At 41.4% G+C, this 25,783-nt stretch overlaps 1 protein-coding gene across 4 annotated transcripts in view; it reads left to right on the forward strand.

Annotated features, from left to right (window-relative positions):
* The first annotated feature begins 1,537 nt into the window (after positions 1–1,537).
* Positions 1,538–25,783, forward strand: part of LOC123594116 (transmembrane protein 185A) — a 36,715-nt gene continuing 12,469 nt past the window's right edge. The window contains exons 1-4 of one of the 4 annotated variants that reach the window (XM_045470755.1): positions 3,172–3,193; positions 23,058–23,234; positions 24,598–24,677; positions 25,416–25,623. In XM_045470755.1, the coding sequence (XP_045326711.1) occupies positions 24,628–24,677; positions 25,416–25,623 (258 nt within the window). In that variant the 5' untranslated portion in view covers positions 3,172–3,193; positions 23,058–23,234; positions 24,598–24,627. Of the gene's footprint in view, positions 1,754–3,125; positions 3,194–23,057; positions 23,235–24,597; positions 24,678–25,415; positions 25,624–25,783 lie in introns of those variants that run through there. The other 3 variants (XM_045470752.1, XR_006710671.1, XM_045470754.1) reach the window with 3 other exon arrangements.

Genomic DNA, 25,783 nt, shown 5'->3' on the forward strand with positions numbered 1-25,783 from the left:
TGCCCACTGGCAAGTACCTCTGTTTTCCACTGTGGGCTGCAGTTTTGGCAGGACCCCAAGTTGCCTCTTTGCTCCTACACGTCTACTAAATGGGTAGCTCAGGGCACATTATATAAGCTTCTCTATGCCTCAGTGTTCTCTTCTGTATTTAAGTATTCATTGAGAACCTCCTCAGGGTTGGACACTGGACTCTATCCAGAGGATGGACAAGGGAGCTGGACCAAAAACTCTGGGACAGAGTTCTGGCGCTTCAGCAGCTGACAAACCTGATTCAGGTTACTCATCCTTAAAACCAACCTGCTCATATAATAATATCTATTCTCCAGCGGGTTTGGGAAGCTTAATTACCACTTGTGAAATGTTTTCTGTTTCTCATAAGAAAGGTGATACATCATGGCAAGGTATGACTATCATAATAATCGTGAACTTCTCAAGCTGCCCCAGGGCTAACCCATATAAAACTGCCATTCATGAAACCTTGCTAGTGTGACAAAGTACAACTATTATCCCTAATGATACTAATGTGCAAGGTATTGCTGTACTCATGGAAAAGTCTTAAATCAGCCGGAAGTGAAGAAGGTAGACTAGGGCACCTGCTGTGAACTTGTCCAGCTCTCCAATTCCAAAAGTAAATAGACTCTTTGAGGAGGCAGGCATCCAGAAGGAGCCAGAGAGCAACACCAACAGAGCACCTGGTGTGAACCAAGCACAGTGTTATGCACACTATCTCATCTGAGTTTAGGGAGTCAGTTTTATCATCTACATTTTGCAAAGGAGAAAAAATGAGGCAACAAAGATGTTGACTTGCCCAAGGAAGATGAACCTGGCAGTTATGAATAGATGGCCTGGAGTGAAGGGAGAGGCCGGGTGTGAAGTGACCCCAAAGTCTAGGCGAGGGCCGAGTCTCTGGACTATGTTGGCAAATGGGAGGATGACTACCAGATTTCCAGTTTGGCGTGCCCCCATGAATAGGTCTGCAGCCAATGGAGAGAGAGGGCAACCCAGGAGGGGAAGGCAGTTGGGAGGAAAGATGACAGGTAGTCCAAATTTGGGACCGGCAGCCCACGTGTCCATATGCCAGCCCATATGTCCATATCCCTCTTGGGAGGGAAGTTGAGACGCAGACTGGGGAGATCTAACAGGTGAAGCCTGGGCTGAGATCGCCAAAATGCAACGTGTCACCCGTGCTCACTACCCACCCCACCCTCCGAGGCTCAGGGGAAATCTCCAGAAGGCAGCAACGGGCCAAGGTGACAGGTGTCTGCGAAGACCTCCCCCGCGGGACTCCTGGGGGGGGGGGGGGGGCGGCGCGCTCCTTTTCCGCAGGCCTGTATCAGGTAGTTTTCTCTGCTCAGCTCTCCGCCGCCGCCCTCAGGCTCCCCGACTTTCCCAGCCTCCACGCCCCCAGCCGTCTCCTGGGGCCGTCACGCGAGCACCCAGGGCCGCGGCCAGCCGGGAGAGCGACGTCGCACGCGGCAAGCTGCGCTTCCCCGGCCGACGGGGCGGGGCTCGGGCGCATGCGCCGCCGTCGTACGGAAGCCCGGAAGGAGGGGCGGGGGTCGGCGGTTCAGGTTTCTGCGGGCGGCGGGCGGCGGCGGGCGGCGGCAGCGGCGGGGACGCGGCTGGAGGCGGCACCATGAACCCGCTGTAACGCACAGGCTGCGCGGCGCGGGGGGAGGGGGGAGGAGGAGGCCGCCGCGGCGAAGTTCTCCGCCATGAACCTGAGGGGCCTCTTCCAGGACTTCAACCCGAGGTGAGGCTCCGCCTGGGAGGCGCGGCGGGCGTGAGGCTGCGGCGGGCGGCAGGGCAGCTCCCTGCGAGCGGCTCTCTGGGCAGCGCTTCCCGCTCCCGCGCCTGGTGCCTCGAGCCCCGGGCCCCGGCTCCGCGGGACCCGCGTTCCTCTCGGCCGGCCCACCCTCGCTGCTGGCCCAACGCCCCCTCTCGTCCCCTCTTCTCGCGCCCCGCTGCCTGGCCTCCGTTCCCCGCGCCAGGGCCATTTCGCTTGACCCGACACCCCTAACCACCCCCTCACCACCACCCAGCTGTTTCCTCCAGTTCCTCTGAGCCCTTGAGGTTTTCCTTGGATATATGCCCATCCCTCGCTTGTTTGCTGCTTTGTCGAGTGATATCTGAAACGACGTTGAATCCTCGGAGTCGGTGTCAGGGTATGGCAATACCTTACATAATGCCTCTGGGGGTGAACCTGACGATTTTCCATATGCGGTTTCTCATCGGTCTTCACTGTAAGTTTATTTGCAGGAAGTAGATATTACCGTCCTGCTTCCTAGCTGGGGAATATCCTCTGGACAGTGTGGAGAGAACACTGACTAAGGAATCAAGTGCCTGTCCTTGCACTTGCCCAAGTGTTCTGTAACTCTGTCCATCACCCCCCCGCCCCCCCCCCACCCCGGGCCTTGAGCTCCCTGAAGCAGAGACCCATTTCCTGCTCTTCTCACTATCCCCAGCACCTACCACCGCATCTGAAACTTAGCAGGCCCTTATAAAATGTTTGTGGAACTAAAGTGAGCCAAAAGACCTGGATTGAGGACCAGGCCTCATGTAACTGGGTTACATATTCCCTGCTCATCTGACAACGAGTTGACCTAATTGATCTTTTAAGTCCACTAGTCTGTGAAGGGAGTACCTGTTTCCCTTATTTGCTGGTGGGAAGCCATGCCCTCAATCAACCTTTTATATTCTAGGTCCCTCAGATGCTGGAAGGTCCCAACTTAGGGATGGAGAAGGGGCATGTAAATATATGATTGACAACACTTTTCAGTATTGTATGGAGGGAGCCCAGTGGAGGCCACTGCCTGGGCTGCTTGTGGGAGATGAAGCGAAGTCTTGGGAGAGAGAGATTGAGAGAGTGTTGGGAACGCAGTCTCCCTAGGGACAGTGACACTTTAAGCTACGAGCCGTCGTGACTTCCTAGGTACTCTTATTCTTTGGGCACTACCAGAGTTCATATTCTAGTCTGGAGTGCCAATGTTCCAATCACAGTGCAGTCATTATCATTGTTGGCCTTGGAGGCAGTCTGCGTAGAGGAGCTTGTTGAGTAGGTAAGGGAGAAGTGACTGCGGTGCCTTCCACTGCCTCTCCTAGGGGTTAGGATTGGTCCACAGCCTAGCAGCGTTGGTCCTGGAGTTGGACAGGCTTTGTGTGTCTACCTTGTTTGGCAAGAGTGATAAGAAAGGTAAGTAAAACCTGACTTGTTTTGTAGCCTTGGGCCACTCACTTATCTTTCTGTTTTATTTGTAGATTTGAGTATAATCTCAGCAGGATGGGAGGCTAAATTAATGATTGATTGCAAAGTGCTTTACAAATAGAAAGTTCCAGGACTATTTTGCAGGGTGACAGATAATTCAGAACCCAAGAACTGCCTCGAGTGTTCTAACTGGTGAACAGAGTTGCCAAAGCACAGCAGTGCTGTGCACATAAGAACCTTAACCATTTTTTTCCTGTAGCTTCTTCCCTTCCCCTCCCCTCCAGCAAAAATTGTGATATGAAAATCACAATGAAATATTAGGTATCTAAACAGATGTATAGTAATCGTCAACATAGTTATCAACATTTTACTTCTATTGGGATTGAAAGGCATCTCTAAGTTTAGAGACCTTTTATAAGGTACCATTTTCCTGATGCAGTGTTGACTCAGTGGGAGTGAGCAGTGTTACCTCACAGTGGTGATTGCTATTAGAGTAATGGCCAGGTAATATTGGCAAGTCCAATTTTTTAGCTAGTGATGTGTCATGTGTCGTGGGCACACCTAGTTTTGAACATTGTTCTTTAGTCTTGTTCCATGCTGGGGCGGGCCTTCTAGACAGCTGAAGCACAAGCCAAGGAGTGTAGACAGGAAGATACCTTGTGCCAGGGCCTCTAACCTTGGTGCTACTGCCTTTCTCCCTGCCTCTAATTCAAAGCCAGTTCAACATCTCCCTCCTACCCCAGGACCTTGGCACATATTGTTCTCTTTGCCAAGAATGTTTGCCTCTCTTCTCCTGACCTAGTTAACTCTTACTTATTCCTGAGGTTTCAGCTCACTTGTTACTTGCTGAGGAAAGCTTTTCTGACTTCCCTAAGTCTGCTGATACCTGTTTATACAATTCCTGTAGCATGCTGAACTCTTCCATCAGAGCACTTACTTGTATCCTTATATTTGTGTGCTTATTTGATTAATGCCTGTCTCCCCTACTAAACTATAAGCTCCATGGGGCCAGGGCCATGACTCTGTTCATTATAGTATCCTGCATACCTGGAATAGTACCTGACTCAATAAATATTTGTGGAATGAATGAATGGATGGATGGATGAATGAATACAATACTCTCCAGAGCCTATAGGAGAAATCTGAAATGGCTTCTTCCAGTCACTGTTTTCCTGGTGGTCTTTGGCTTGGTTCTCTTTCTTATCTTCTTCCCTCCCTCAGAATGCAGCCATTCCATTGGAGAGACAGGGAAGATGGTGATGCTAAGGCAGAATATGGCTGTCTTTACTTTGCGGGTTATGTGTGTCACAAAAATCGTCCCTGTCATGGTTTTGTGGGTCCCAAGGCATGGGCCATGGCTCCAGATCTCCTTTCCAACCTTTTGATCTTGGTGAGTCTGAACCCACCACTATATTGCCAAGGCCCTGGGAAACTGCGGTAACAGAATGATTCACAAGTGTCAGCACCGGATACACAGGGCTGCCAGCTGACCCTCTGCCTATTTCCTTTGACCCATAACTGGTTGCTCATGAACCTCTTTTTAGATACACAGGTTAAGACTTGCTGAAACACACACACACTGGACCCACCAAGTCCTTCCCTGAGTGCCTAAGGCTTCCTAACTTAGCAGTGAGGGAGCCTCATTCATTGAAGAGGCAGCTATTAGCAGTATACAGAATTGGAAGACTGATTCTGAGGTACCTGTGGGAGGTGGGGATCTGGGAATAGTGGCACTGAGCCAACACCCCGCCCGCACCATGGAGCCTCGGGATTTTCTGCTAACTTGAACTTGCTGGAGTTGCTGGCTTGAAGAAGGCTCTTTGGCCCTGGTAGCCAGACAGTGTTGGAAGGCTGTGAGAGCTGTGCTAGGCCCTCTGAGTCATCTGTTGTAGGCACCTGGCCACGCAGTGAGTCCCGCAGGTAAGCCAGACCGGGGCGAAGGCTGAGGGATGCTGCTCTGGGGGTTCTGTCACGTGAGCATGGAGTACTAAGGAGGCCGGTAGCGTTTAGAAAGTTCCATATGCTGCAACTTCTAAAGCTATTCTGGGGTCTATGTAAGCTATCTTGTCTCTTTGAATTTAGGAAAAATGGATGTGATTTCTGGTAATTGTTAACCAAAGGCAGCTACCTGGTCTTTACCAATCATTTGTAAAAGATTTCTCTTTAAAGCATTCGTTGGTCAAACATCTCCTGAGTTCTTGCTGTGTGCCAAGAGATGTGCTATGTGCTCTAAGTACAAAAATAAATGAGATATAATTCTTCTCCATGCTCAAGCCTGGCAGGAGAAGCAGAAATGGGAAGAGAAATTAAAATTCAAGACAAGAAGAGGCATTCCAGAGACAGGAACCAAACGCTGTGGGAGCACAAGGGGCAGAGCCATCATTCTGTCAGAGTGGGCAGGGATGGTTCCACAGCTCAATCTTGAAGGATGTAATTGTAGGCTTTTGTCAGACCAGAGGTCAGGAAAGGCAAATTAGGAGGGACAGAGGATGCAAAGGCATAGGGTTCATGAGAGGACCTGGTATGCTCAGACAGTGGTGAAAGGTCAGTGTGGTAGGAGCGCTGCAGGTGGCACATGTCATAGGATTGAAAACTACTACATGTAGTGTTATTAATTATTGCAAATAGTTTTATGTATTACTGTTTTTTTTTTAAACAGGCTTCAGATCCATTGGTAGTGAGTGTATGCTGGTACTGTTAATGAACTACTCACCCACCACCCAAATGTTGGTTTATCTTTCGTTCTGTCATCTCAAGCCACCTAGAGTAAGAAAAACCTCTTGATTATACTGAGGTTATTATTAATAATATGTGTGACTTATGGGGCCCCTACCATATGTTAGGCACAATGGGGATCATTATCTCCCATCTGTGCAAAACCAGCAAGTTAGATTATAAGCATTGCTTTGCAGAGTCTTAGAGAGCTTGTGACTTCCCTAAAGTTGCACAGGCGGCAGGGGGCCAAGTCAGGATTCTAATGTGAGTCAGTCTCCTTCTGAAGCCTGTGCTCTTTCCTGCATGCCATGCCACCTCTCTAATTTAGTGACAGTCCACCATACCACAATGGGTCCAACATCCTAAGGAGCCTTCTATTTATGAGTTGTGATTGTTTTTTTTAATATATGAAATTTATTGTCAAATTGGTTTCCATACAACACCCAGTGCTCATCCCAAAAGATGCCCTCTTCAATACCCATCACCCACCCTCCCCTCACTCCCACCCCCATCAGCCCTCAGTTTTTTCTCAGTTTTTAAGTCTCTTATGCTTTTGCTCTCTCCCACTCTAACCTTATGAGTTGTGATTAAACAAAGTAAACCTTCTATCTGAGCTTACACATCCAAATGAGTGTTCTGCCTCCAAGAAGTTGCTTAGGAAAGAGAAATACACACACACACACACACACACACACACACACACATCTATTCCACTGCTCATACACCTTGTTACTCATCTGAAATTTCCTTTGGAGTCAGATTACAAATCATATAAGGAACTGCATCTCATTGCTTTATAATCATGTATCATTTTTGAACCAAAATAGTGCCACCTAGTTTGATCATACATCTTGTTCACTAAACTTGGCTTTGACTGACTTTTGCCCATTTCCAAAAATCGAATTCACTTTCAGTGAAGAGTTGGCACCATTGAGGATATTCAGAAGAACAGACTGCAGGCTCTCAAGGCGATTCTAGGAGGACAGCTCCAAAGGTGGTTTGAGCAATGAAGTGGAATTAGCCTTTTGCCTCCCAGGGGGACTATTTAAAGGAGACAAGTCTCATTTGAATGCATAATTTCTGGTTTTAAAAATATCATTCCCATTACTTGATAATTACATACATATTTTTCTTGGCTGTGAGCTCTTTGAAGTCCAGGATGTTGAGGCATTCAGTAAATGTGCTGAATGAGCGGATGTTGAGTACAAATAGACATGTACCATTGGAGACTCTGCTGTAGGTGAGAGACAGTAGGTTGGAGGAGTTTTTGATGATTTCTTAGGACTCTAGGAGTTAAGCTTCCCAGTATTGAGCTTGGGGTTTCTAATTGCCTTGCCTGATCACAGGTTGTACCCGAACTAGAATTTAAGATGAAAGAGTTGAATTGAATTCAAGATAGGTTCTTTGTAACTAATGATTCATACTTTGTCAGCTATGGTCTAATAGTGAGAAAAAGGATTGCTAAGTGAGATTGTTACAACTTTTCTCTTTTATAATAGTAGTAGCAGCAAAAGTAGATAAAATTGATTGTTTACACAGGGCTTTCACATCCCCTAATCTTAGTGAATTAATATGTGAGCACCCCGGGAAGAGACAGGCTTAGGGAAAGAGTAACCCTCGGCAATTGCACAGCTGATAAACTTCCAGCCTGGCCCCCTTCTAGACCTCCTTAAGAGTGATTTGTTTTTATTGGGCTTTTTTGCTTTCTTACATCTACTGGCTAGCTGATCTTAAACACTTTTCATCTTAATAAAGCCAGTTAAAATCACCACTAAAAGAATTTAAATTTTGTTGGTAAGGTTCTGCTCAATGTCAGAAATACAGTCCCTTTAACAGTTTGGGAGAGTGTCAGTTAGCAGTTTGTCAGTTGGAGCCATTCTCTGAAGTTGTAGACAAGAGGCACCTACAGGGATGTGTCACGCAGAGCGCGTTTGTGTGTGTGCACGTGCACGCGTGTGTTTGCATGTGCACCTGCTGCATTTAACTGGAGAAGACCGATAGGTCTAACACAAGTCCAGTTGCATTCTTTTGATTTGCAGATAACAGATGTTAGAACTTTTACACCCATAGTTGTCTCTTTACTAGGTGTGTTCTCTCCTCCCTCCTCCCTCCCCGTCCTTTTCCCTTGTCCCTCAAAGTGGAGAGAGGGAATTTGAGCCTCTAGCAGAAAGCTCCATATACATTTCAGAGAGGACACTAGCTTTGTAGTTAGACCTATGTAACACTACTCAGTGATCATGTACTAGCGTTACAGATTCATAGAGTGGAATACACCCATTTTAAACGTGTAATTGCAAAAGTGAAATTTAGGAAGTAGTGGTTGATGCCACAACATCCAGTGGAACCTCCATTTGCTGGTTTGTGGAGAATTAAGCAAAGTCTATTTTTATACTTGGACTCTAGTCTAAATGTTTCTTGAAAAGTGATTCAAAGTAGTTTAGGCTTTGATTGTGACTTTTTTTGAATGTTTATTTATTTTGAGAGAGAGAGAATCCCATACACAGAGCCTGACACGGAGCTCGATCCCATGACTGTGAGATCACAGCCTGAGCCAAAATTAAGAGTCTGACGCTTAACCTACTCAGCCACCCAGGCGTGCCAACTTTTTTTTTTTTTAAATAAATTTTCTTGTCACTATGTTATTGCTGCATCATATTCTCTTATTGCCAGTCAGGTTGAAGATTTCCTATTTGATATGGAGTCATCTTTTTTACTTGGTTCTCAAATGTATTGGTATAGTTGACATACTGTTCCTTCTTCCCCCAGTTACAAATGTGTGTACCAATTACATCTTCTAAAATTTCTGAGTGCATTAACTTATTCAGTCAACTTTGTAGTTGTTTATTTTTTTTCAAAGAACTAGCTGTTGGTGTTACTTATCGATTAATTCCACTTTGGTATCTATATTACTACTTTTAGTTTTATTATTTCCATATTTTGGTTCCCTTGGGGTTTTTTCACCCCTAAATTTCTTAGGTACAAACTTAGTTCACTAGTGTACAAACTTAGTTCACTAGTTTTCGCTTTGCCTCTTTTTTCTTTCTTTTCTTTTTTGATTTTAGTTCCACTTTTGGAGTGGATACATTTTCTCCAAGTTTTGCTTTGGCAACAGCCTGGGTGTTTTGATGTTTCAGTCATGCTTTAGCAGGATTTTGAATATTCTCCAATAGTGTTCTGTTTCATCCTGGATTTAGTCATTATTTAAAGAAGGAAACTAACAAGTTACTTGCTTGGTGCCAAGCCCTGCAATAGGTACTTTCTGATAAGTTATTTAATTCTGATCTCAGCACTGCCTGGTAAAGGTAGTATTATCTGCATTTTGCTATGAAGAAGCAAAGGTTCAAATAGAGTTGCACAAATAATCTCTTCAGCTCTGCTGTTCTGCTTAACAAGTGAGCATTGAAAAAGATCCATATGGTTAGGCAATGTTCAGTCCATTGTTGTCAGTTTATTATGAATTGTGTAGAATTTCTGCCTCCAGTCTCTGCCAATTGCAATCTACCTTACACATTTTTCTATGCCTTCTATACCTTTCTTTTGCTCAGAAAATCTCCAGTGGCTCCCCATTGCCTATTAATAAATTCCAAGGACTTTACCTTATTATTCTAATCCCACTACCTTCTAACCCCAGCTTACTTTTCCCTGATTTCCTCTGGTGCCTTTTCTCCTGTCTCCCTACCCCACCCCCAACGACTTACAGAATTTATTCTGGGTGTTCGGTCTCCTGGGATACAAAAAACTGTTTCATACTTTAAAGAATCTTATCCCTTTGTCTGGAATTCCCTGTCCCCACCCTGTTGCCCAACTCCTGCCTCCCTTCCCAACTCTCCCAGGGAAACCAATGTTCCATGTACCAGTTTACAATGATATGTAGTTACTTGTTGTAGATCACCTCCCTCTGTTCCCATTAGTCTTTTTTAAAAAAAAAATTTAATGTTTATTATTTTTGAGAGAGAGAGGGAGACAGAGAGCAAGCACGGAAGGGGCAGAGAGACAGGGAGACACAAAATCAGAAGCAGGCTCTAAGCTCTGAGCTGTCAGCACAGAGCCTGATGCGGGGCTCGAACTCACAGACCGCAAGATCATGACCTGAGCTGTAGTCAGCTACCCAACTGACTGAGCCACCCAGGCGCCCCTGTTCCCATTAGTCTTGAACAACTTCAGAGCAGAGACTTCCTTTCTCATTTTTTTTCTTTTAAAAAATGTTTTATGTATTTTTGAGAGCATGCAAGCGGGGGAGGGGCAGAGAGAGGGGGCCAGAGGATCCGAAGCAGGCTCTGTGCTGACAGTAGTGAGCCTGATGTGGGGCTCGAACTCACAAACCCTGAGATCATGACTGAGCCAGAGTTGGACACTTAACCAACTGGGCTACCCAGGCACCCCCACTTTCTCATTTTTATACATTCCATACATTGCAGGCACTCAAACAGTTAAATTTTAAATTAGATTCATGGTTTTTGTGTGTCAGTGCCCTGTGATCTTTTTTCTCCTCCTCTGGAAAAATCTGTATGTATGTAAAGAAAGCATTATTTTTGTCCTGCTACTTGATTCTCTGTATAGAACCGTGCTATTTTTATCTACTCTTGTGTTCATTTCCATAGTTTCTAGTTTCCTTAGGAATTTTATCTACTTTATCTGTGATGATTTAACAGTAGCGTGTAGAAGCTGACAGTGAAAATATCTCTGTATATTCTTAAAAGAAAAATTGTCACGTTATTGCCATATTCTATGACCATGTTGCTAAGTTTTCATTGTTTATGCTTTCATTGTTAGTCATTTTAGTATTTTAATGCTTTATCTTTAAAATCCACCAAATTACTGTACTAGTAAACTGCTTCTCTTGTCCCCACCCAGACATGATAAACCTTTGTTATCTCCTTTCCTGTAGTTGGTTTGACTTTTGATACTGGTTGCAAATGTGACTCTTGAATGCAACAGATTTAGGTTTTATTTTTTAATCCACTGAATGAACTTTCTTATTGTAGGTCTGTGGTAGGCAGAATAATGATCCCCCCAAATATGCCCACATCCTAATTCTAGGAACCTGGAAATATATTCCATTATATGGCAAAGAGGAATTAATGTCACAGATGGAATTAAGGTTGCCAATCAGCTGACCTGACAATAAGGAGATTATTCTGAATTCTCTGCCTAGGCCCATTATTACAGGTCTTAAATGTGGAAGAGAGAGGCAGAAGAGGAGGTCAGAGTGAGTCAATGTAAGGAGGACTGGGCTCTCTACTGCTGGCTTTGAAACTGGAGCAAGGGGCCATGAGCCAAGGGGCTGCACAACAGCCTCTAGAAGCTGGTAAGGCAGAGCAACAGTCTCTCCTAGAGCCTCCAGTAAGATCACAGCTCTGGTGGCACCTTGATTTTAGCCCAGTGAGAACCACTTCAGACTTCTGATGTCTGGAACAGTAAAGATAATAAATTTATGCATTTTAAGCCACTAGATTGGTGGTAACTTTGCATGACAACAATAGAAGAGTAATACAAGAACATTTCTTCCTACTTATATTTTTTCAACCCCAGTATTTGAATTAGGAATTATATTTTTGTATTATTATTTGTTCTCTTGTAAGTTTCTTGCTTCTATTTTTCATTTTTCATGTAAGAGACCTAGAACTCTTAATTTCCTTTTAAATTACATCAAAAATTATAAAATAATCACTTTCCCAACATTTTAAACATTTTGGTACTTCTGTTTCCATTATTTCTACTCTTTAATTAAATAAAAAAAATCCTCTCCTTTAGAGAAGATCATGAATTTAGCTTAGAGGGTTTACTCTCCCACCACCTCATTTATTTTTTGTTTATAGTTTGAAACTCTAGAAAAATTTTACCTCTACATATTATTTAATTTACTTGTGAATCCTCTGTTTATCATTGTCCTCGCATTTGCTGATGTTTGAATTCACTTATTTTTAAAAAAAAATATTCTGTTTTCAAGTCCATTGTTTCTGGTAATGATAGGTATAGCCACAGGTTTGGGTTGACAAATTGGTTCTGGTTTTCTAGATTTTGCACTATCCCCCTGCGCGTTAGAGGGAAAAAGTTGCCTCTGCTGGTTCCTGTCTCTGTGGCGATGACTCCATTTCTGTGAGCTCATGAGTCCCCATCAAGCCCTTTCCTTCTCCAGAGTCTAGTGGTGAAGTCATTCTTGCCTTGGCATCTTTCAGTGGTAGCTCTCTTGTCTTTGTGACAGCTTGAAAAACATCCTTTGGTTTTGAGCATTGATCATAACTAACATGTATTTAGTGCAGTGGTTATCAAACCATTTTCCACAGACATCTTGGCGGGGGGGGGGGTCCTTGAGAACCTTTTAGGGGTCTGTGAGGTCACAACTATTTTCATAACACTAAGATGTTCTTTGCCTCTCTCTGGGTTGACATTTGCACCGATGGTACAAAAGCAGTGGTGGGTAGACTGTTGGAACCTGAGCACAAATCAAGCTGGTGACACGAAACTGTATTAGTAGTCTTTGGAGTCTTCACTGCAGTACGCTTACAGTTCAAACAGCCAGCTTCACGTAAGGATGTCCTTAATAAAGCATACAAAAATACCAGTCTCACTAAATAGTGACCCTTGAGTACACGTCCATTTTAATATTCTGTGTGACAAAATAGGAAGAATGCAGAAAGACTGTCTGCTGTACAGTGCTTGACTCAAGGAACAGCACTTATGTGCATGGGCTGCAAGCTGCCTTTTTTCACGGAACACCATTTTTACCTGGAAGGACAGCTAACACACAAGACTACGGCTATTTGTATTAGGGCATTTGGCAGACATTTTTCTTGAAAATACAAGTGAACCTGTAACTTGGAAACAGCACTGATAACACAATAAACACAAATCTAATTTAAAATGTAAAAAAACTGTTGGAGTGCCTTCAACGTTTTCAACAAGGAAAACAACTGATGATATATTTTTGCAAATAGTAAAGTTTGAGCTTTCAAGGGAAAGTCAGAATTTTTGAAAAGTTTTATCTATCCCCGTGAACTTGACAGCCTCCCAATACTTACATATTTCTTTTTTTTTTAATTTTTTAACATTTATTTATTATTGAGAAACAGAGACAGAGCATGAGCATGGGAGGGGCAGAGAGGAGGGGAAACACAGAATCCAAAGCAGGCTCCAGGTTCTGAGCTATGAGCACAGAGCCCAACACAGGGCTCAGACTCACAAAGCGTGAGATCATGACCTGAGCCGAAGTCGGCTGCTTAACTGAGCCACCGAGGCGCCCCAACCAATACCGACATATTTCTGATGAAATGAGTTGTGACAATAAATACTGTGATCTTTCCTTGGTATAGTGAAGTGTGTCAACATTTGAAAGATCCTTATTACTTAGTGAACTACTATTTTTCAATCAGCCTACATGGTATCATGATTTTGCAGGGATAAAACATTCATCCAAAGTGCAAGAGAGACCAATGGATTTTAATATACAGCCTACAAGAAGTTCACTGACAGGGTTTCAGATTCCACATCACAGTTAGCCTTCAGGAAACTACCACTGTTTGACTTTTGGCATCCTGTCAAATAATATCCACCATTATCTGAAAGAGCTGTTAAAATATTCCGTTCTTTTCTAACTACAGATCTCTGTGAGGCCAGATTTTCTTCATATGCTTGCACCAAAACAGCATATTATAATAGAATGAATACAGATGTGGGTATGAAAATCTCGGTGTCCTTTATGATGCCAGACATTTAAAACATTTTCAAAACTGTACAAATTTTGAAAAATAGTGTTTTTTCATTAAAATTACGTTATGTATGTTAATATATGAGTTTATTGTAATTTTTAAATGAATTAATAAATATTTCAAAAATAGCCATTTCAAAATCCGATACAGTAAATAACAATAGGTAAACGATAGAAACAAAGCTCGTTGGGTTCCTCAGTAATTTTTCAGAATGTAAAGGAATCCTGATACAAAAGATTTTGAGAGGGGCACCTGGGTGGCTCGGTTGGTTAAGCAGCTTGACTTTGGCTCAGGTCATGATCTCATGGTTCATGAGTTCAAGCCCTGCATTGCTCTATGCTGACAGCTCAGAGCCTGGAGCCTGCTTTGGATTCTGTGTTACCCCTCTCTCTTTCCCTGCCCGTCCCCCATTTGTCCTCTGTCTCTCAAAACTGAATAAATGTTAAAAATTTTTTTAATTAAAAAAAAGATTTTGAGAGCCACGAATGTACTGCTTTACACAAAGCACTTTTCGGATTCATTATCTTGTATTCACAACCACCTTACTGATTTTATAGACAAGAATACTGTGACACAAAAAGGCTGTATACATATTCTAGTTAGCAACCTTTCCAAATCTGATAGTCTTCCCACTGTAGTTTACATTCTTGAAGGTCTGCTTCTGAGCCGAGTTTTATAGGTCCCAATCCTTACAGCCTCCCCCTTTTTTTCCAGTTGAAGTTTCTTATGTTGTTTTTCATAATGCAGGTGCAGTACATGTACCTTGAAAAAAGTCAGGAATCATAAACAAGAATGTAAAGACTATCCTTAATCCTCCCTGCTGGAGATCATTCTTAATTCTCAGTGTGTATCTATCCAGATGCTTTTCCAAGAATGTTGAATTATCAGTATAATGTCAGTAGTAAAAGGACTCTGGGGTCAAATAGCAAATAGATCTTAGTTTGAATCCAGCCCTGTGCATTGTGAGCTGCTTGGACAAGTTATTTAACATCTAAGCCTTCATTCCTCATCTGCAAAATGGGAGTAGTGAAAACTCCTCCTTTGCAGGGTTGCTGTGAGGCTTAAGTGAGACAATGCGTGAAAAGCAGCATAGTATTGACGTGTCATAAGCGTCCAGTAAATGTCAGCTATTGATGTTGCTGTGCATGCCCAGATAGATTGATAGATATACTGGCTTTATTGAAATATATTTTACATGCAGTAAAATTTACCCTTTTTTAGTGCACAGTCCTGTGCATTTTAATCCATGTATTTGTGGATATGTGGATAACCCAAAGATACAGAACAGGTCCATCACTGCAAAAAATTCCCTCATGTCCCTTTATAGTCAGATTTCCCCGCCAACACAGCCACTGGCAACCACACTGATGTATTTTCTGTATCTATACTTTTGCCTTTTCCAGAACATCAACTAAATGGAGTCGTGCAGTATGTTGTGTTTTCAGTTTGAGTTGTTTTACTCAACAGAGTGCACTTGAGGCATGCATCCTTGCTTCGTTCCCTTTTACTGCTGATTAGTAAGTACTCCAGTGAACAGATATACGACAGTTGGTTTAACCATTCACCAGCTGATGGACATTTGGGTTGGTGCCAGTGGCTATTATAAATAAAGCTGCTTTGAGAATTTGAATACAAGTTTTTGTGTGTACATATGCTTTTCATTTTCTTGAGTAAATACCTAGGCATGGGATTGCAAGGCCATAGAGTAAGTGTGTACTTAACTTTATAAGAAACTGCTCAAGTGTTTTCTAAAGTGGCTGTGCTGTTTCACATGCCCACCAGCAATATTTGAGGGTCTCAGTTGTTCTACATCCTTAGCAACAGTTGTCAAAGTTGATCATCTTAATTTTAGCCATGGTGGGAGTGTGTTGTTTTATCTTGTTGTATTGCATTGATATTGTATTTCTTTAGTGCCTGAAAATATTGAATATCTTTTCATGTGCTTATTTGCCTTTTGTATAAGTTCTCTGATGGAGTGTCCTTATTATTATTATTTTTTTTTTTGCCAATTTTAATCGGATTGTTTTCTCATTTTATAGTTGTAAAAGTTCTTTATATGTACTGGATTCAGGTACTTTGTCAGATACATGTTTTCAGAATGTGTTCTCCCAGTTTGTGGCTTGGGTTTTCATTTTTTTAATTGACTTAAATTTTTTTATTGTTTATTTTAATTTTGAGAGAGACAGAGCACGCAGGGGAGGGGCAAAGAGAGAGGGAGACACAGAATCCAAAGCAGGCTCCAGGCTCTAGGCTGTCAGCACAGAGCCCGACACGGGGCTCAAACTCACAGACCATGAGATCATGACCTGAGCCGAAGTTGGGCACTTAACTGAGCCACACAAGCACCGCTTTAATTGTCTCTTTTGGAGATTAAAAGTTTTTAATTTGGAATAAGTCCAGTTTTGTATTCCATCTAAGAAATCTTTTCCTAACTCTAGGTGACAAGTAGTTTTTCCTTCTGTGTTTTCTAGATGTTTTATAGTTTTGGCTATAACATGGAGGTCTGATCCATTTCACATAATGCTTGTATATGCTGTGAGGGTAAGAGTCTAGGTGCATTTTCTTCATCTTTCCAGTTGTTTCAGCACCATTTGTTGGAACACAGTCCTCACTCCATTGAATTACCTTGGCAGCTTTGTCAAAAATTAACTGACCATATATGTATGAGTCTGTTTTTGTATACTTTTCTGTTCTCTGTGTCTCTCCTGATGCTAATACCACATTGTCTTGATTATTGTAGTTTTACAATAAGCCTTAAAAGCATGTAGTATACGTTCTCCAACTTTATTCTTTCTCACCATTGTTTTCCCCTTTATGAGTCCTTTCGTTTTCATATAACTTTTAGAATCAGTGTATCAGTTTCTACAGAGGGATTTTCATTGAAATTGTATTGAATCTGTAGAATAATTTGGTGAGCATGGCAGGCTAAATAATGATTGCCAAAGATAACCATTTTCCTAATCCATGGAACCTGTGAATATTACCTTCTAAGGCAAAAAGGTGAATATTAGCTTATGTCCCAAAAGATGTGACTCGCTTAAAGATCTTGAGATGGGGAGAGTATCCTGGATTATCTAGGTGGATCCTAAATGCAATCATGGGTTTCCATGAAAGCAATGTGATGTGAGCAGAGAAAAAGATTTGAAGACGCTGCACTGCTGGTTTTAATGATGGAGGAAGGGGCCTAAGGAGTGAAAGGAATACAGTTATAGAAACGGGGAAAGGCAAGAAATGGATTCTCCCCTAATCTCCAGAGGGAGCGGGCCCTGTGACACCTTAGTTTTAACCTAGCAAAACCCATTTTGGACCTCTGGCCTCCATCCACAACTATAAGAGAATAAATGTGTGTTGTTTTAAGCCACCGAGTTGGTGGTAATTTGCTATAGCAACCATAGGAAATTAATACACAGTGTGTGCAAACTTTAACAATATCGAATTTTCTAATCTATAAGCATGGGATCTCTCTCCATTTACTTAGATCGTTTTTTTTTAAATAAAATTTATTGTCAAATTGGTTTCCATACGACACCCAGTGCTCATCCCAACAGGTGCCCTCCTCCCTGCCCATCACCTACTTTTCTCTCTCCCTCACCCCCCATCAACCCTCAGTTCTCAGTCCTTGAGTCTCTTGTGGTTTGCCTCCCTCCCTCTCTGTAACTTTTTTTTCCCCCTTCCCCTCCCCCGTGGTCTTCTGTTAAGTTTCTCAAGATCCACATATGAGTGAAAACATATGGTATCTTTAATTTTTCTTGGTAGTGTTTGGTAGGTTTCAGCGTACAAGTCTTGCACATATTTTGTTACATTTATTTCAGTATTTCATATTTTGATGATGTTTGTAAATGGCAGTTTTTTTTCATGAACGTTTAATTTTAGAATAGTTTTAGATTTATAGGAAAGTTGTAGATAATAGGTTTAAAAAACATCTCAGGGTCCACTTTTTAATTGCTGGCAAACAGAAATGCAGTAATATTTTTTTGTACAAATTGCCTTGTATCCTGCAACCTTGATAAATTCACTTATTTGATTTGGAAGTGTTTTGTTTTGTTTTATTTTGTTTTGTTTTTGGTAGATTAGCTAGGATTTTCAACATAGATAATCATGTTGTCTGCAAATATTAGATGTACTCCTTCCTTTCAACTCTTTACCCCTTTTATTTCTCTTTCTTGAATTATGGTTATGGCAAGGACCTCCAGTACAAGGTTGAATAGATGTACTTGCCTTGTTTCTAATCTTAGGGGAAGTATTTAGTCTTGCAGCATTAAACATTATTTTCATAGATATCCTTCTCTTCCTAATTTATGTCAAATTCTTTTTCTGAAACTATTGAGATAATCATATGTTTTTTCTTTTTCATTCTATTAATGCAATGAATTACATTAATTGGTTTCAAATGTTAAGCCAAGCTTACAATCTTGACTAAACCACACTTAGTCATACTGTAATATCCTTTTTATATAGTGCTGGATTCAATTTGATAAATTTTTAAGGATTTTGCATCTATGTTCATGAAGGATATTGGTTTATAGTTTTCTTTTTTGGTCAGGTTTTGGTATCAGGGTAATGCTAGCCTCATAAAATAAAGTTGGAAATATCCCCCTCCTATCTTTCTCTGTAAGAATTTGCAAAAAATTGGTACTATTTATTCTTTATGTATTTGATAGATTTTTTTTCAGAGCCTAACATTTTCTTTGTGAGAAGGATTTTTTTTCCAATATATGAAGTTTATTGTCAAATTGGTTTCCATACAACACCCAGTGCTCATCCCAAAATGTGCCCTCCTCAATACCCATCACCCACCCTCCCCCCCTCCCACCCCCCATCAACCCTCAGTTGGTTCTCAGCTCTTAAGAGTCTCTTATGCTTTGGCTTTCTTCCACTCTAACCTCTTTTATTTTTTTTTCCTTCTCCTCCCCCATGGGTTTCTGTTAAGTTTTTCAGGATCCACATGAGAGTGAAACCATATGGTATCTGTCTTTCTCTGTATGGCTTATTTCACTTAGCATCACACTCTCCAGTTCCATCCATGTTGCTACAAAGGGCCATATTTCATTCTTATGTGAGAAGGATTTTAACTACAGTTTTAGTTTATTCAATAGATACAGACATGTGATATTTCATCTGGTGTGAACTTTGATAATGTCTCAAGAAATTTACTTGCATAAAGATGTTCATAATATCCCCTTCTAATCCCTGTAATGTTTGTAGGATTTGTAGTAATGTCCCTGCTTTCCTTTCTGATATTGGTGATTTTGCCCACTATTTTTTTCTGATCTCTCTGACTATAGGTTTACTCTTTTTCTTGATCTTTTCAAGGAACCAGGATTTAGTTTCATTGATTTTTCTGCACTTATATTTATCATTTCCTTCCTTCTGCTTACTTTTTAAAGTTTCCTTCTCTTCCTAGTTTCTTAAGGTGCACCTTAGAACGTTGACTTTATGTTTTTTCTAATGAAAGCATTTGATGCTATAAATTGCCCTTAAGTACTGCTTTAGCTGTATCTCACAGATTTTAGTAAGTTGTGTTTCCACTTTTCATTTATTCTGGAATTTTCAAATTCTCCTTGTGGTTTTTTACGTTACTTATGGATTATTTAGAACCATGTTGTTTAATTTGCAAGCATTTTGAGAATTTTCAAGGTATCTTTCTGTTGTTGATTTTTGGTTTAATTTCATTGTGTATAGAGACTTTTTTTTTTTAATTTTTTAAGTTTATTTATTTTGAGAGAGAGAGAGAGAGAGCAAGCAGGGGAAGGGCAGGGAGAGAGGGAGAGAGAGAATCCCAAGCAGGCTCCATGCTGTCAGCACAGAACCCGATTCAGGGCTCAAACTCATGAACCGTGAGATCATAACCTGAGCTGAAACCAAGTGTTGGACGCTTAACCAACCAAGCCACCCACCCAGGCACCCCTAGAGATTTACTTTGTATGATTTTGATTCTTTTAAGTTTCTTGAGTCTTGTTTTATGACCCAGATTTCAGCCTGTCTTGGTGAATATTCCATGTGCATTTGAAAGGAATTTCTGTTCTGCTGTTATGGGAGGAATGCTTTATCAGTATCAATTAGGTCATGTTTGTTAATAGCATTATTGCACTCTTGTGTAACCTTAGTAATTTCTATGTGTTCTATCAGTTGTTTAGAGAGAAATGTTAATTTCCAATAATAATTGTGGATTTTTCTATTTTTCCTTTATTTTCTGCATGCATTTTGAAGCATTATTAGGTACATAAATATTTACAGTTGTTAGATCCTCTGACAAATTGACCTCTTTATTGTTATTAACTGCCCTTATTTGTCGCTGGTAATATTCCTTGTTCAAAAATATACCTTGTCTTATATTGTGGTAGGCAAAGTGGCTCCCCAAAGATATCCAGGCCCTAAACCATGGAACCTGGGACTGTTATGTTACATGGTAAGGGAGACTTTGCAGAAGTATCTAAGGTGACAGTATTAGTTTCTGTTGTTTCCATGACAAATTGCCACAGGTTTAGTGTCTCAAAACCACACAGAACTCATTATCTTACATTTCTGTGGGTCAGAAGTACAGGTACAGCAGGGCTAAGTTGGATTTTCTGCTTAGAGTCTCACAAGGCCAAAATCAAGGTGTTGGCAGGGCCACATTCCTTTCTAGGGCTCTGGGGATTAATCTGCTTCCAGACTCATTTGGGTTGTTGTCAGAATTTAGTTCCTTGCAGTTGTAGGGCTGAAGACTCCAATGTTCTTTTTTTTTTTTTTTTTTTTTATGAATTCAACAGCACTTTACTTATTTTATTTTTATTTTATTTTATTTTTTATCATGTTTTTTTAATATGAAATTTATTGTCAAATTGGTTTCCATACAACACCCAGTGCTCATCCCAACATCAATAGCCAAATTATGGAAAGAGCCTAAATGTCCATCAACTGATGAATGGGTAAAGAAATTGTGGTTTATATACACAATGGAATACTACGTGGCAATGAGAAAGAATGAAATATGGCCTTTTGTAGCAATGTGGATGGAACTGGAGAGGGTTACGCTAAGTGAAATAAGTCATACAGAGAGAGACAGATACCATATGTTTTCACTCTTATGTGGATCCTGAGAAACTTAACAGAAGACTCCAGTGTTCTTGCTGGCTGTCAGCAGGGGTCATTTTCAACTTCTAGAATCTGCCTGCATTCCTTGGCTCATGGCTCCCTTCCTCCATCTTCAAAGCCAGCAAAGACAGGTCGAGTCCTTCTCATGTTTAGAATCATTCTGACTTCCCCTTCGGCCTCATCTCTCCTCTTCTGCTGTCTCTCTCTGAATCACTCTTATGCCTCCTTTTCTGCTTTTAAGGATTCATATAATCACATTGGGCTCACCTGGATAATCCCCAATATTTTAAGGTCACCTGATTAATAATTCCATCTACAAAGTCCTTTCATGGCAGTACCTAGATTAGTATTTGATTGAATAAAGAGGACAGGAATCTTGGGGGGCATGTTTATAATTCTGCCTACCAAAGTTATGGACTTGATGACAGGAATAGTATCCTGATTATCCAGGTGGACCCAATCTAATCACATGAGCTCTTAAGCAAAGAACCTTCTATGGAAGCAGGAGCAATATGGCAGAAGGGGCAGTCAGAAAAATTCTAAGCATGAGAAAGATTCACTGTGCTGTTGCTGGCTTTGAGTTTTAAAGGCTTATGTGCCGGGATCAGAGAGAGACATCTAGGATCTTAAGGGCAGCCCCATGCTGGCAGTCAGTGAAGAAACTGGGATCTCAGTCCTACAACCACAAGAAAGCAAATTGCCAGCCACCTGAATGATCTTGGAAGCGATTCTTGCCAGAATCCCTTGATAAGAGTCCAGCCAACCGAAATGTTGACTTCAGCCTTATGAACATCTGAGCAGTGAAACCAACCAAGCCTGTCTGGACTTCTGACATACACAACTGTGAGATAATAAACTTGTATTGTTTTAACCTGCTAAGTTTGTGATAATGTGTTATAGCAACAATAGAAGATGAAAACAGATATTACTATACCACTGCAGCTTTCTTTTGGTCAGTATTTGCTTGGTATAAATTTTCTCTGTCCTTTTAGTTTTAATCTGTGATTTTATCGATTCATGACATAGGTTTCTTATAGATAGCATATAGTTGTCCTGCTTTTTAATCCAGTGTGACCATCTTTACCTTTTAACTGGTAGACCATTTACACTTACTGTGATTGTCAGTAGGGTTCGGTTTTAACTACCTCTTGCTGAACCCTGGGAACTGCCTCTAGGCAGTAAGCTGGAGCATTAATAAAGTTTATTTTCTTCCTTCCTTCCTCCCTCCCTCCCTCCCTGTCATCACAGTCCTTTGTTGTCCGGTGTCCAGTATCTGATAACTGTTGTTTCATATGTTTTGTCCAGTCTGTTGTTTAAGGTTGGAAGAAAAACCCCATTCCTCTTACTTCATTAAAGCTGGAAATAGAAGACCTCAACAATGTAATTTCTAACTATTTTAAGGACATTATCTTCAGGAAATCCCTTTTATGGGAAATGTGTGTGTGTGTGTGTGTGTGTGTGTGTGTGAGAGAGAGAGAGAGAGAGAGCGCACGAGAGTGAGTGCGAGAGAGAAATCTATTCAGTCACAGAAATTATAATACATGTACTAAAATGTTACTATATCTGAACATTGAAGATTAAAAATGTCATGCCTTTTTAAAAATAGAATCAAATAATTAGTGACAAAACTTGACCATATCGTAAACATGTCAGCCTTTTTCAGTCTCCATGTCTTGGTACATCTAGTTCTTTCTGCTTGGAATGCTTCCTCATTTCACAATATTTCTTGCCTGGCAGCTTTCCATATATCTTCTGGAAGTTTCTCTCCTTCTTAGTACCCCCAGACAGAATCCATATTTCTTCTTCTGGGTTTCCACTGTCTACCCTAGCACCATTCCAGCACGTATCATGTTGTATTATAATTGTGTGTTTCTTTTAAGAAAAATTTTAATGCTTTTATTTATTTTTGAGAGAGAGAAAGAGACAGAGCACCAGCAGGGTAGGGGCAGAGAGAGAGAGGGAGACACAAAATCCGAAGCAGGCTCCAGGCTCTGAGCTGTCAGCACAGAGCCCGACGCGGGGCTCGAACCCACGAACCGTGAGATCATGACCTTAGCCAAAGTCAGATGCTTAACCGTCTGAGCCACCCAGGCACCCCATACAGTGACGTGTTTCTGTGTGGACTCTCTCCTACCAGGAAGCCCAAGAAAGCAGGGAACTTATTTTAGTCTTCTTTATGTGTCCCTTATCCTCTAACACACAGTGTATGTCTACTGCATAGAACCTTTCAATAAACGATTGTTGAATTAGTGACTCTTTACACATGCTCAAAAATACTGTTCTTACTCTCCCTTTCAGTATCACATATTTGTAAAAGTGAGTCCTCTTTAATCATTTTACTTTTCTCCTAGTAAATTCCTCATCTATGCCTGTCTCCTGCTGTTCTCTGTGCTGCTGGCCCTTCGTCTGGATGGCATCATTCAGTGGAGTTACTGGGCTGTTTTTGCTCCAATATGGCTGTGGAAGTTGATGGTCATTGTTGGAGCCTCAGTTGGAACTGGAGTCTGGGCACGAAATCCCCAATATCGGTAATACTGCTTTATAAAACTGATTGGTCTCTTCCCTAAGGGAGCAAGATCTTGTTTTTCACTTTTAATTAAATAAGCACTATTTTTTTCTACCTATCTAGGGTTTTATAAGAACCATAATATAGGCAAACTGGGTTCTAGCCTAAGTACTTTTCTAAATTAGTTGTTGGATATGCATTTTTTACATATAAGCAGTGTTTTTTGGGTTGCTTAAGGTCCTAGCTGGCCCACAATAGGCAATGTAAACTAAAATGCATCCAAAATATCGAACTGTTACACCATGCTAAACTGGGAAGTATAAGACTATCATGTTTGCAAGAGCAGTTCTACAAAACAAAGTCCTGGCTTTGGTCACCAGGGATCTATCAGTCTCCAATTCAGTCCCAGAGCTGGGGTTCGCCTTGTCCCAATCCCCTGGTCCTGGGGTTTTAGGGCTGTTAGTGGTGTGGGTGAGGTGGTTTGGCTGGGAAACAGTGAGTCCCTGAGACAGGGAAAGTTGAGGCCCAGATGCCGTGAAGGAGAGCAGAGCCTTTGGGAGCCAGGAAGAGGGGTCACCTTTACCCTCAACTCCCCTGAGCCTTTCTTGGCTGCCTCAGCTAGTCCAGGTTCCTGGAGTCGGCTCCCTCTGCTGTGCAGCCTAGGTTGCTGGGGCCTGGAGAGTCTCTTCTCCCTCACAGAGACAGGCACTTCAGAAAGGGAAAAGGGGGACTGGGGGGGGGTGCTGTTCTCAGCCTTCGCCAGGCAGAGGGGGAGGGCAGGAGTGCCCAGCGGACAGGCAGGGCACATTCAGCTGCTCGTGAGAAAAGGGCAGGAGGTGTTTCAGTCTTGATCAACTTTAATAATAAGATTTAGCCCATTAGCACATATGCATCTAAGAACTTTAAAACAGTCCTACAAAGAGCCTTGGCAGATGGGAGACATTTGTGTGCAGTTGTTTTAAAGTCCTTAGACTTCCTTTATTTTTGAAGATTACCTGTGCAGCTGGCAAATCTTTTCTTTTTTATGAGATATTTTCAGATGTCTAATGTTTACGACTCAAAGATTGAGAAGTTAAATAACTAAACATTTTAGATTCCACTGATTGATATTTAGAAGCTATTTGAGCTTTGCCCTAGTGGTTTAATTTACAATGTTTATTTTTTTTAATTTTTTATTTATTTTTTTATATTAAATATAACTTATTGTCAAATTGGTTTCCATAGAACACCCAGGGCTCATCCCAACAGGTGGTTTAGAGCAAGGAAAGGAATTATATGCGTGTGGTTGAGTGTCGTGAATGTTGGGGCATGGTCATTCTGGTGTTAACATTATCCAGTGGAAAGTTCTTGGTTCCCATAGAAGTAACCACTGGCTTCCTTTCCAGGTATATTTTCACCAAGAAGATACATCATAAATGTTTACCTGTATTTTGAATGAAATGTTCTCGGCTTTGCAGATGCTTTTGTAAGCATTTTCTTGATTAGCAGCCTTATTCTTTTTCAGTTTTCAATCAGAGCATTTCCTCCATGGTACGTAAACAGCTAGGTAAACTGATTTTGTTTAAAAACAGTTTTCACTGTTCTTATTTCTCTTTCATCTGCAGGTGTTAATTCATCCCAGTGGAAGAGAAAGGAAAACAAAAAGGCATTCATAATTTTATTTGCATTTTAAAATAGCACCTAACAATAATTGCTATATTTTCTTGAACTATCACCCACGCTGATTCATAAAGCTAGTTATTTTTATAGTGTTGCATGGAATGTGATTTACATGGTTTTTAATTCATTGAGGAATGAGGATCATGAGATTTAGGGGATAGTTGTCAGTTGTTAGTGGTAGAAGCAAACCGCTTGAATAATCTTGGAAGCAGCTGAATTCAAAGTTGTGAATAAAACCATTTGTATACATGGTCAGAGAAATAACTGACCATTACTTCTGAGAACATCCTTACCCAGTTAAAACTTTGGTTTGCCTGCAGTGTTCATTTCTTGCCATGTAGTAGTTCTTTGGTGTTTGGAAGATTACATATTAAAGATGAAGTTTAAGTTAGTTTTCTACCTAACTTCCTTCACTTTTTGTCAGACTTATCACTACAGTTCATGGTATCAACATAAGTTGGTATTTGGCCAGGACTGCTTGCTTGGTTTGAAGATTCTGAACTGAGACTATTTTTCTTCTTCTTCTTCTTGTGTCCCTTTTTAGAGCAGAAGGAGAAACATGTGTGGAGTTTAAAGCCATGCTAATTGCAGTGGGCATCCACTTGCTCCTGTTGATGTTTGAAGTTCTGGTCTGTGACAGGATTGAAAGAGGAAGCCATTTTTGGCTTCTGGTCTTCATGCCTCTGTTCTTTGTTTCCCCGGTGTCTGTGGCAGCTTGTGTTTGGGGCTTTCGACACGACCGGTCCCTGGAGGTAAGATTTCGTTTATTTGAGAATGTTTTAAACAGGAAATCTGGTCACTTACTGTAATGAAGATCTCTTGCCCTTTGTTAGGAAGAGATGAATCATTAACTCCAGGTGATGGTATGTAAGGAAGCAAAAGGACGATGGAAATAATCATGGTTCTGTTTCT

The sequence above is a fragment of the Leopardus geoffroyi genome, chromosome X, assembly GCF_018350155.1.
Source record: "Leopardus geoffroyi isolate Oge1 chromosome X, O.geoffroyi_Oge1_pat1.0, whole genome shotgun sequence".
Taxonomy (NCBI): Eukaryota; Metazoa; Chordata; class Mammalia; order Carnivora; family Felidae; genus Leopardus; species Leopardus geoffroyi.